The 13,244-nt window shown below is 34.8% G+C and overlaps 1 protein-coding gene across 1 annotated transcript; it reads right to left on the reverse strand.

Moving 5' to 3' along the window:
• Nucleotides 1–9,053: 9,053 nt before the first annotated feature.
• On the reverse strand, nucleotides 9,054–12,695 carry LOC143618277 (GDSL esterase/lipase At1g71250-like). Its single transcript, XM_077090552.1, has 5 exons — nucleotides 12,446–12,695; nucleotides 12,234–12,361; nucleotides 10,374–10,616; nucleotides 10,021–10,279; nucleotides 9,054–9,492 (listed from the first exon to the last, which is right to left on the reverse strand). The coding sequence occupies exons 1-5, from the start codon at nucleotides 12,693–12,695 to the stop codon at nucleotides 9,266–9,268; spliced, it is 1,107 nt and encodes a 368-aa protein (XP_076946667.1). The 3' UTR covers nucleotides 9,054–9,265.
• Nucleotides 12,696–13,244: the final 549 nt, after the last annotated feature.

A 13,244-nucleotide genomic window follows, 5' to 3' on the forward strand; every position in this document is an offset into this window, starting at 1 on the left:
GATTCGGCTAAGATCACGGAAACGGTTCGAGTAGGTAGAGTTATCCCCGCTATCTTGCTTGAGTTCCCAAAATTCGGCTTTAAGTCTCTACAGCTCATGTTCCAGGCAAAACTCTTTCTTCATTGCTTCCTTAAGTTCCTCCCAAGGCATGGATATCAAAGTCAGACCCCTGGTCATTCCTCAGGGCATTCCACTAGATGACAGCTCGACTCTCAAATCGGCTCGAGGCGAACTTGGTCCGTTTGGCATACGGACATTCGCAGTGGATGAAGATGTTTTCCGTTTCCTCGAACCATTTAAGTAAGGCGGTGGCATTTTCCTCACCACAGAAGGATGGAGGTTTGGTGCTCAAAAAGTTACGGAAATCATAGTTATTTGGTGCGGTCGAGGAGGCGGATCCATTGGAGTTGAGGCTTTGGATCTGAGTGACTATCGTGGGCATTGCAGCAGCGATTTTTTTTGTGATCCTAGCAGCCAAGCGGCGATCACGTGAACCAGATGAACGTTGGTAACGGTGGCATTTTCCTCAGGGAATTCCACCAGATGAAAGCTCGACTCTCAAATCGGCTCGAGGCGAACTTGGTCCGTTTGGCATACGGACATTCGCAGTGGATGAAGATGTTTTCCATTTCCTTGAACCACTGAAGTAAGGCGGTGGCATTTTCCTCACCACTGAAGGATGGAGGTTTGGTGCTCAAAAAGTTACAGAAATCATAGTTATTTGGTGCGGCCGAGGAGGCGTATCCGTTGGAGTTGAGGCTTTGGATCTGAGTGACTATCGTGGGCATTGAAACAACGAATTCTTTTGTGATCCTAGCAGCCAAGCGGCGATCACGTGAACCAGATGAACGTTGGTGACGGCGGTGATTTCTTAGTGAAAACATTCTATAAGGATAAAAAATTAAGACTTAAAAGGTTAAAGATAAGTTGAGGAAATTATTTGAATAATAGAAACTTTTATGAATAGAGAAATATCATAAGGGATAAAAGTAAAAGATTCTATGGTAGGGGTACACTACGTAGATATTTATAAGTTTGCTGTAGTAAAATGATTAATGCGTGATAATTAGAGGAGATCAATTTAAAAGTTAAAATTTAATTTATTGAGTTAACTTTACAAACAATTAACGAAACAAAGTTTGTGTGTTGGCCTTCCATGAGCTTTTCATGGCAATTTGAATGCCCTAACAAAAATTAACGAATAAAACAATTGATTTTGACAGCCCATGAGTGTTACATGACATTTTAACTGTCCCAACTAATTAACGAACTAACAATGCAATTAAGTTTGTCGGCCCGATGAGCGTTACATGGCGTTTTAACCGACCAAACTAAATAACGAACTATCGAAATAAAAATTGGGTAGTCGGAGTATCTTGTGAATCACCACGTTGATTACTCCAACAAAAATACGAAAACAAGTTGAGAAATGGATAGTCGGTATTCCCGACTAACCATTTAAAATAACGTAAACCTTAATCGGAAAGTTACCGAATTAAGCCACAAATCACCGTGAATTCGGTTTAAAAATATTATAGGAATGCAACCATTAATGTGGTTACGGTTGACAGCCTAGGGTGTCGGTCATATGGCATTTGTGGGTCTCGCTCGGGTCCATACGGTCGAGTAATGTGGTCAGGTTATCCCCTAGAAGCAATAGTGTCATATGTTTGGTTCTTGGAACCGTTTGTCAAGGCCCAACTCACAGTCAAGTGAGAATTCTTAAGGAATTTCCCGAAAATAAAAGCAATCTAATTTCGAAAACTTTTCTTTGAATGTTGAGGCATAGCCTCAGAGTTTGTGTGTGTGTTCATAACAATACAATAAATAATAAATAAATAATTATCTAAGAAAGCTGTAAACAATATAAAATTGAACACATATAGGTAAACAGATAAGCACGTATGGGGATCCTAAGCATGTTACTATGGCACCACTACCGACCTATCTTAAACATTCAGACCTGATACCAATCTGTCATACCCCAACCTACGGCGGAAATTCCGGGGCGTGAACTGATTGCCCACAGCTCTTAAGGTACTATTATGCAATATTAAGTGTGACAATATCTATTGAATTTAATTAAATAATCAAGTATATCAAACTCATAAATAAACAATTACAATAAACATCCAAAATCAAGTTCTTGTATCTTTTTCTTTAACATGCATCCTAAGTTGCTTCAAACAATCTTGATAATCACGTCACACGATAACCTGCATATGCGTTAAAAATACAAATATGTTTTGTCAACACTAGGTTGAGTGAGTGTAACACCAGATTTAAAACACTATAATAATAATAAATAAATAAAGGTGTAAACTGTTAATGTGAGATATATAGTTAAGCCATAGCACATAGACAATCAATCAAACCATAAGAAAAGGCTCAACCAATCCATATAAATGGACATTGGTTACCTAACAAGGACTAAACCATGCCATAAAAATGGACATCGGTTTGAAGTAAGCAAATAATGTTCAAATAAAGCAAGTAAGCAAATAGCAAGTTGGGCAGACTAATAAACACACAAGGATAACAATTATGTTTGAATACTATATAATAGAAAATATCTACGAACGCATATGTCCCCAAAACAGTTAAAAATAAGTAAAAAAAGGGGAGTGAAATACCCACCTTAGCAGACGAGCAAACAGGAATAACAATATAATAAGGATGAGAATGGTAGAACAAGCTTTGAAGCTAATGCCTAATAAAGATGTAAGGCCCCGTTACCGGTAGCCCTACTTTTGTGTTGGATTTACTCATAAACGCAGTTCTAGTATCAGAGTTAATTAAAAACCATTCGCGAAATATAAAAACTTTAATAAAACATTTCATAACAATTCAAAACTTGTCTTAAACAACCAACTTGTCTTTCGAAAACTAAGTAATTAAAACATAACACGCCCTGAGCCTTCCGATGCCAGTATCTTATTCAACACCACGTGTCCCCTCAAGCGAGCTGCCTCATCCTACTCACCTGCGTGCATACTAAAAGTCAGCTACGCTGAGTGAGTTCTAGTTAATCATACATTATACAATACACATAAACTTATATTCTTTCAATCATACTTTCATACTTTCATACTTTCATACTTTCTTTTGTATTAACTTGCTTTCATATCTTACGTTATAAAGAGCATTACGCCCTACATTTCTCGAGTATTATTAGGGCTCGGTACCCTCCTTCCTCGAGTATTATTAGGGCTCGGTACCCTCCTTCCTCGAGTATTATTAGGGCTCGGTACCCTCTTTCCTCGAGTATTATTAGGGCTCGGTATCCTCTTTCCTCGAATATTAGTAGGGTTTGGTTCCCTAGTTCTCGAATATTAGTTGGGTTCGATTCCCTCTTCATTACCATACAACTATACATCATACCTCGAGTATTATTAGGGCCCGGTACCCTCTTCGTAACCATACAACCATACAACCATCCTTTCCTTCTTTTATTAACTTTATCACATTCATACACATAAGCATACATATCATACTTACCTTATACATAGTGTTACAACCTGACAGTACGTGCAATATCCGAAGATTGTTCACGTACCATCAAGCAATCATTCATGCATTTCACATTATTCACATAAGGCATACACTTATCTCTTAGGATAAGCGTATTAACAAACATATTGAGTATGCACACAGCCCCGAAAACATAACACATAAATGGGGCTAGAAACTCACCTGAATCCTGTTACGCCCTCCGTTAATCGTTATTCCCTTCTTGAGCTGTGCACGGCTAACTGTATAATATTTACACGTATCAATTAACTACTACTACTCACATTGTATTTCTATCTTTATATAACCCACAACGAACGGGGGTCCGGGGGCAGCGCCCCTGGCAGCGGGGTCTAGGGGCGGCAGCCCCTAGCAGGGTCCAAGGGGCAGAGCCCCTGGTTGGGGTCGAGCTGCCAGGTCAGCTTGGAAAAATTTTATATCCATTAACTGTCTTAACACATTTTTCATTAGATTTTTAATTTACTTTCTAATTTGCTAACTCCAGCGAACTTATCATTAAGCGAACTTAACAATGAGCGAACTTAACATTAAGCGAACTTACTATAAGCGAACTTAGTGTTAAGCGAACTTAACATTGAGCGAACTTAACATTAAGAGAACTTACTGTAAGCGAACTTAGTGTTAAGCGAACTTAACATCAAGCGAAGTTAGGTTTGGCGAAGTTAACCTTAAGCGAACATATGCCAGGCGAAGTTGAGCATTAGCGAACTTAGCCTTAGGCGAAGTTATTATGGGCGAACTTGTCACCAGGCGAAGTTACAGTTTGGCGAACTTGGCCTTAGGAGAAGTTAACCTTGCAGGCGAAGTTAAGCTTGCAGGCGAAGTTGCCGAGCTGCCGTCTCTGTTCAATCTTAATCCCCCACAATCATATCTGTTTTAACGTGAAACTCTTGGATACGATATTTAACCAACTCGCGATCAATCCTATGGTCGTTTTTGGATATGGTTTGACCCGAAAACACGTAAAGTTTGGAACTTTAAGCTCGAAACGTTGAATACTAGTTTAAGGGTTCATTTAATCGAGCCGTTTCCATTTCCGGGTTCATTACACTCATATTTACTATCAAGTTTACAACTTTATCTCTCGTTTATACTTGATATATTCTAGGTTCAAGTTTCAAGATTAAACGTGTATAAAAAATGTAACTTTAAAGGGTCAAGAACATACCTTTAGTGCTCGTTTGGATCTCGTTTAACTTGTTTATGCCCTCTAGATCTCGTATAATAAAGATCTAATACCAACTAACGTTTAATCTCTCTCGGATCTTGCTCATTTCTCTCTCTCGGCCGCCGGCCGTATATGGTGGTGTGTGGTGTGTGTGTTTTGAATGTATAGAGAATAAGATGGAAATGAATGATGGTTTAGGGTTTAAGGGTGATTTAAGGAGGTATTTATACCCCTTAAGGCTCATGGACCTAAGGCCCATTACCCTTAACCCATCTTAATTAAATCCAAGTCCATGATCTTTTCCATATTAGACGTTAGTTAATATTATTAACGCACGACAATTTAACGCAACTTTCTTTATTTATATTAGAATATATTAGGATGTTACAAAAGAATAGATGCAAAAACAAATAAATATAAATAATTAACGAATCTAATAAACAATCGGGAATCTAGATGATTAATTATTATTATTATGATAAAATCATATCACTTTGATTTGTTAAAACCTTTATTATTTTTATAGAACTTTTAGTTAATATATTTAGTATTATAAATAAAATTATTAGGTACAAATAATATGTTTATAATATATAAAAAGGTTGATTTAAATCATTTAAAAAATATTTATACATATATATTTATGATATTTATAAAAGTTAATTAAATCTTATACATATAATATCGGTTTTTATTTATATAAATCCCAAGTTTTATTATATGTATACATATGTATATATATATGTATTTACACACACACGTATATATACATGGTTTTTAATAAAGACTTGGAAAAACAACGTGTTAAAATGTCGGTTTATATAAAATATCGATTAATCGTTATATTTGTAATACACTTCACTTTATTAGATATATTAATATTATAATATATGTATTAAAAATAATAAAAAAAATAAGCAAAACACGGGCAGGGCCCCAAGCCACCAAGCAGTCCACAGATAGCGCACAAACCAACTGAGCTAGATGGTCATTTGATCAAACTGTGATACAGAAACAATATATACGCACACCCAAAATTACTATGAACCCTAGAAATCAAATCAGTTAAATTGCTTTATGATCGAGTAATTAGTGTTAGGGATTTTGTACTGCGATTAACGACGAGCAGGAGCATGTAATTAGTTACCTCAAACGACGATGATACGATAATTAATTAAACACGAACAGGCCGGCGCTGATAGGTGACGAACAAGATATCTAACGGCTACTATAATTTGATTAAGTAGAGGGTAACTGATGGCGATGGATAGGAGATCGTGTCTGCAAATTTAATTAAATTTTTACAGCAGTTTATAAGAATAACGAAGTCAGTATAGGTCGGCTAGGTTTATTACAAGAATGACGAATCAAATTGATTGATTTAACGTAATTAGAGCGTCGGTTAGGCCATAAAAGGTATATAAAATACGATCTTTGATTCAATTTCCATAAAAACGACGAGAATTGAGGTCCAAGTCTTTGCAATTGCTAACCGGGTTTCGTGATTTAGGGTTCCGGATTAGGATCTGGGTCAAGATATCAATTGTTGTAAATGGGTTATAATCACAAAGTTACAAGCTAGACCCTAGGGTTTGAAAGTGGATACAAAACAAGATAATAATTTAGTTTCAGGGTGAATTTTGTTAAATCTTGAAAGTTATAATTGTATTTTATATAAATATTTAAAAAATAATACTATTAATAATTAATAAATTTTCCCGATAAACGCGATATATATATATATATTAATAAAAAAACCTGGACATCCAATCGGGTCGGGTATTTATATAAATTGTTAATCTGAAAAAGTCCGAGTTGTTACATCGGATGAGTTGATCCGCGCACGCGCCAACGCCAATTCCTCATCCGCTTCCCACTTTTTTCTTTCGACCCTTTCGGTAGTTGTTTGACCATCATCAGGCTTCTTTTTATGACTTTGTCTGCGACAAACTTGCGGTTTATCTACTTGGATTTCGGGTACTTGGGTTTGGGTTGTTTGGGTTTCGGTTACTTGTGAAGGCATAACCAGCATTGGCATTCTATAGAACATATCGTTGGTAAATGGTTTCATGGTTGGAGACATTACGGGTAGATGTTGGTTGGCATAGAAAGGGTTGTTAGGGTCATTGTTGTTTGCAAGCATACTAGCCCACCACCTTTGAGTTGGATCCCAATGGTTAGGGTTTGGCTTCGGGTTTGAGCTCGAGCTTGGATTCGGGTTTGAGAAATGATCCATGGTTGTAGAAATTTGAGAGTATTAGATTGAAAATGAGAGTTGTTTGAGTAAAATTTGAGAGTTTTTTGAGTGAAAATTGGAAATATGGTTTGAATTATATAGAAAATAATTAAAATAATTTGTATTTTTTATATATTACAACGGTAATATATCCGTTGAGAGAGGGAGGGAAGGGGGGCACCTATATTCACCCATCCGCGCCCATCGTCCCATTGATGCTCCCATCACCGCGCCCCAACCCATCTGCGCCCCTCGGCACCCAAAATCCTCTTCTTCAGCGCCTAAAATCCATCCTTATTTGATCATCGATTGGCATATGTCCATCGTAATTTACAGAGGGATTTTGTTCCCCTATGAAATCCGAATCATAAGTATGTATCAATTACCTAGTTTAGGTAAATTGAAGGAGAACGAGATATTAGGGTTTCGGCCAAGAACGCAATGTCAAAAATCAATCTTTAACGATCTCTGAGGGGAAATTGACTAGGGGTTTAGCGTCGGAAATATGATAGGATGGTATAGGGCAAGTGAATTGAATTTTGGACAAGTATTTAAAGTGTTTTGAGGGTTGAGTAAGCTGTGATTCGATATTGGACGTGATTTGTGTCAATTTGCTGATAATTACTTGATTAAACTTATGATTGAATGCGTGATTGACCAATTAACAGGTAAATGTGATCATTTTCGTGATTCTTAGCTAAAAACGGGGATAAAAAATCAAACAAAAAGGGGGTGTTGGGTTCGACGATGGGGAGGGAAGAGGGAGAAAAAAAGATAAATTATTTTAAAATGTTTGCAAATTAGTTCAATAAGTGACAAGGATCTAAAAAAGAAAAAAAAGGGCATTTTTGTCATGAAATGCGATTTTATTGTCACACAATATGCAAACGTTTACCCTAAGGTATGATAATTGCAGGGTTGGCATTATTTGGTATGGAAAGCTTGGTTAATGAATGAAAAGTTTGGTTAAGGAACGGAAAATAAGTGATAAGAATCTAAAAAGAAAAAAATGACATTTTTGTTATGAAATGTGATAAAAGTGAAATGTTATCAAACATTGATTTCACTAAGTTAGTTTTATTTTAGTTTTCAGACATACATTTCACAAGGTTGTTTCTTTTGATATTTGAATGAAATTTGTTGGTAAAAAAATGTTCTTTAGTTTTTTTTAACATAAAGACATCAATTACTAAACTAATTTAGAAAAAAAAACTTAAAAAATTATCTACCAAATTCTCTAAAAGACAATTAAAGTAATATCAAAAAGTTGACACTGATTATGTGTATGTAGTACATAGTTTGTTTAAAAAAAGTAGCAGTGTGAATATAAGGACAGCATTAATTTGGACCATTCACTTGAAATTTTATAGTTCTACTACTGCTGACAATTTAATATATAATATATTTTTATTATGTATTTAAATGATACTTGGTTGATTGTCTTTTTTTTAATATGACATGATTTGACCCGACCAGAAAGACCGAATCGGATCAAAATTACCTGTATCCTTCACTGATTGAAGGGTGATGGATTACTCTTATGAAGTAGAATAGATTGAAGATTCGTCTTCTGATGGAAACAAGAATTAATATTGAAAATAAAAAAAATTGAATCTTGACAGTTAACAACAATACTTAACCATTTTTATTATCATTTCTGCAAATTATCTCATAGTAATATAATATTTTATAGTTAAAAATACTTTTAAATATTTGCTAACAATTAAAAATCAATTCTAATTGAACTTATTAGCTTTGGTATATTCGTCTTAACACCAACTCGTTTTGGGTTAAAATTAGAAATATATATAACTGATGCTTTTAGGAAGATGATATATGTAAATAGTTATTTAATTAGTTCATTAAGGATAAAATAGTTATTCATTAGTTAATTTTAATGAACTGGGAAAATATGTAACATGTTATATGTTGTTTAGTAAAGGAAATATGTAACTGATTTTTAAGGGTTGGATAAATATGTAATAAGAGAACTTAGGAAGGGGATATATGTAAATGTCCCTATTATTTATGACGTCACCCAGATCAATGTTCGGTCCAACCTACGGTAAGACATCCCGATCGATATTTGATCCAGGCTTGAAGACATTGGCATTAACATTAACCAACCAAAGGAATTGAACAACTCCTTTTGCTAAAAAAACTTATTTAGTAACATTACCTTTATACAAACATATTGCACCATCACAACCTTTTATACATTCGAAAGTACACATATTTTTCACAAGTAAAGCACACCAACATAAAATATCTTGAAAGAGTACATAGAAAACAACCCGGTCCACGGACCAAAACCATGAGCGCAAACATGATCAGAATTTAATTTGTGCCAGTTGCTGAACGTTGATGGGAAAGCAGTCAGTAGTGGATCCAGAGTATGCCCTTTGAGCTAGAACTGCATTTGCAGCTTGAGTTGGGTGGAAAGCATCCCAAAACACGTATTGGTCTCTCGCGTTGCATGGTGTTAATAACGGGGTGCACGTTATTTGTCCTTGGTTCCTTCCTATCCCACAACATGCGGTATCTCTCACCCTAAACCCTGTGATTTAACAAAAACATATCATTAATTATGGTATAAACTATCTAATACCTTATGTCCAGTGGGGTCCTACATTAATAGTATTTGTTTTTAGTTTTCGAATGTTGTCAAATTGGTCTCACTTATTTGCTAATATTTGTTTTATTTCAATTGATAAGGACATTTTGGTTATTTTAAAGCAATTTAACTGAAAAGTTAACGCCTATATATCCACTTCAAAGGCTATTTGTGTCCCGTTCGAGAACACTAAATATTACTATTGTAAATTTTCAAAGTTAGAGACTAAATATGTGGTACGGGTAAACCAAAAGTACCATCAATTACTTTTTATTTATTTTTCCTTTTCTCTATTTTACTTTAATGGAACCCGTCAATACCTTCTGACCAACAAAATCATATAAATCACAACTTATGCCCCGCAGTTGGCCGTGTTTAAATGTTATATGATATGAAACTCATGTAAGCAATATTAGTATATGAGACTTTAAATTGAACTAAAGAGTTTTAGTTGTGGGAATAAGTGGATACCATATCTTTGGGGATTATTCAAGATGTCTCCAAAAACACCATATGTGTTTCCATAAACGAACATCGCGCCAGGGTGTGAGCCATCGTTAAACTGACCAACAAGTTTTCTGAGGCCCTCGTTAAAGGGCCCCATCATCTGGTTCACCGAGTCAACACATCGTCCAGGAGGGGCTTGACCGGTGGCTAACTGGTTAGGTATGCACCCAAGTGGCCCGACTCCTGGTAGGAAGAACTTTCGTAGTCCTAAGCTGTATAGTGCCTAAACATGCATATTACAAACACATTAATAAAAAATAAATGGTTAACATTAATTGAAATGCAAGTAAATAAAAAGGGCTATCGACATATTATACCTGAAGTTGACGGGCATAACGATTGAGAAGGAGGTTGGCAAATGCTTCTGGAGTGTAAAAGCGGCTCGTTGGATAGAGGTTTGGCATTAGGTAATTGTTGATGTAATCGTTGCTACCAAAAACCATGAACACTACTGAGTTCGCGAGGAATTGAGTGAGGTTCGTTGGGCTCATCATGGTTCGTAATTGGCCTAACGTTGTCTCAAAGTTCACAACTTGCTGGCTCAACGGGATACGGTCTCCCTACAATAATTTACCACACTAATGAAATGTATTTATTTATTTGTATCAGAAGGTGGTTGTTTAGGAAACTACAAAAACTTTTAAATTATTTTATGAAATTACATAGTTTGCTCGTGTGTGTCTTGAGCGAACAAACCGAACTTACAAATAGAAAAATGTTAAAATATAAAGAGAGACAAAAATAACAAGTGTGAGAAGAATTTGTGGCAAAAAAAACCCCTCAAATAAAATAATAAAAATAATAACTCAAATTATAAATTAAAACGAAAAAATTTTAAAAACTAAAATATTTCCCCCGTTATTCCCGTTCCAAAAAAAAGACGAAAAAACACAATGCCGAGAAAAAGACAAAATGACGAAAATTAACAAAAAGACATAATTATAATAAAAAAGACACAACAGATCGCAAAATACTAACACAATGCCGACCAAATTAAATATAACACAATTTTGAGTAATATAACATAATATAAAAAATGACACAATGACAAAAAAAGACACAATTAATGACGAACATAAACAAAAAACACAACGAAATAAAAGTTACAACGATTTTTTTCCTCAACATTGTGTTTTTTTAGAACGAGGAAGACGGTGGAAAACGTTTTTACGTTTTCGTTGCTATAACTCATTCTCATTTTTTTTTTATTTTTATCCTCACTAAAATAAATAACATGACCCCTTACCCCTTATAAATATAATGTTTAAGTTTTTCGAAATGTCATAAATAAAAAGTTTTACATAAGTTTATTTAAAAGCTAAGTTTATATTCAAAATAATATATTTTATTATATTTACATGATAAAAAATACCTTATATCGATTATAACCGACAACTCAATTTACAATAAAATTTAGGCAGAATGGAAATAAATAATCTCATTTTTTATATATTGATCGATAATAATCTCACATTTAAAAATTTTTCTCAATGATTCAGTATTTCGAATATTTTTCTCTCAATAGAACTTTGTTATAAATACTCATTAAGTGTTTTTCCGAATTTCAAACCTATGTTTTAGGTCTTTTGATCGGAAAAAAGGCACGCGTCGATGTAAAACGTATTTAAAACGGTGATTCAAATTGCTTGACTTTTGTTAATTGGAAACTCAAATACTCGAATTGAAAAATTGTTTTGTTGTTTGGATTACCGCTTCAAAATAAGTTTTACATCAGTCGACTCGTGTCCTTTATTCCGATCAAACGCTCTAAAACATCGGCTTGATATTCGGAAAAACACATAACGACGTTATGCGTCTTTTTACGGAGATCCAGTGAGAGAAAAATAGTTAAAATATTGAACCATTGATAAAGATATTTAAAGATAAAATTATTATCAGCAAATACACAAAAAATGCGATTATTTATTTATAATTTAGCTAAAATTTATAATTAAAATCCACAATGATAAAACTAAACTTAAATATATTACAAGTTATATAACCTTCCGGTTAAAACACCCACCCATCAAATTAGACAACCTAGCTAGTTTTAATCATTTAACTTTTACCCAAAAAAAATCGGGTTTTGAGGTCAGAGCCTTTTCTTTTAATTAATATATTCAAAATTTTATCACAATATAAAGTTAATAATTGGAGTATATAAAATGTATGCTTACATATTGTTGGCCACTTTCATCAAGGATGCCACCAGCAGCCGAACCGTAATTGACACCGCCCATAATCCTGTTTCCGGCCGTAGTAGGAGCCGTAAAAGGCGGCGGAGCCGCTACTTTCATCCAATCTCCTGCATACAAAAATCAGTTTGTGGCACGACTAAAATTTACACATAGAACTAACAAATCAAATTTATTGAGTTTATATATTATACCAAGAATGTCAGTGAACGTTCTTCCATTACAGAATCTACCCGTAGGACCGCGGTAGTAATCGATGCCATAAGGATAATAATTAGCTTTAGCAAAGGACCTCACAAAGTAGTTGTTATTCCCATTGTCCACCAATGAATCTCCGAACACCCATATGGCCGAAGCCTGCGGCTGTCCTACAACACCGTTCCACCAGCATGCCGCCACCATAACCGCCATGAAACACCATCTATGTCCACCCATGTTTACCATGGTTTAATCTTTCAACTTAGTTTTTTTTCAATGTAAAGATGGCAAGGGATTTGCGTGACTATATATAGGAATAGTTTTTTATGTCATAGGATAGATGTGTTGAAGATTGTCGGTTTGTAAAGGAGAAAAAAGACTTGAATTATGCCAGTTACGGTCCTAAAATAGTTATCTTTTTGAGGTTTTGAATCTTTTGACTTCTTTTAGTGTCATGATGTTTATCATTGTATGTTGAAGCAAAGCTCATGTGAAGACTTCAAGGGGTGACTTATGTGTTGGGTCGTCCCACATAGTAGAAACACAAACGATAAACATAAATAGTTTTCAAAAATTGATATAATACTGAATGTTTTTTAACGGCAAATATTACTACTCTACAACAGTAAATTAATACATCTCATTCAACGTATATGTGCCTCTATCATATGTGTTAGCCCTTTGGCCTAAACGGTTTCTTTTAAATACATATTCTAAATTCGATAGGCATTAGTAAGGGTCAGGTTAAACGTACCCCCCCTGGTTGTTTGTCATACCCTCCTTTAAAAAACCAAC

The sequence above is a fragment of the Bidens hawaiensis genome, unplaced genomic scaffold (assembly GCF_021521415.1).
Source record: "Bidens hawaiensis isolate Kalapana, Puna unplaced genomic scaffold, B.hawaiensis_p1.1 tig00067305_1, whole genome shotgun sequence".
In the NCBI taxonomy this organism is placed as follows: domain Eukaryota; kingdom Viridiplantae; phylum Streptophyta; class Magnoliopsida; order Asterales; family Asteraceae; genus Bidens; species Bidens hawaiensis.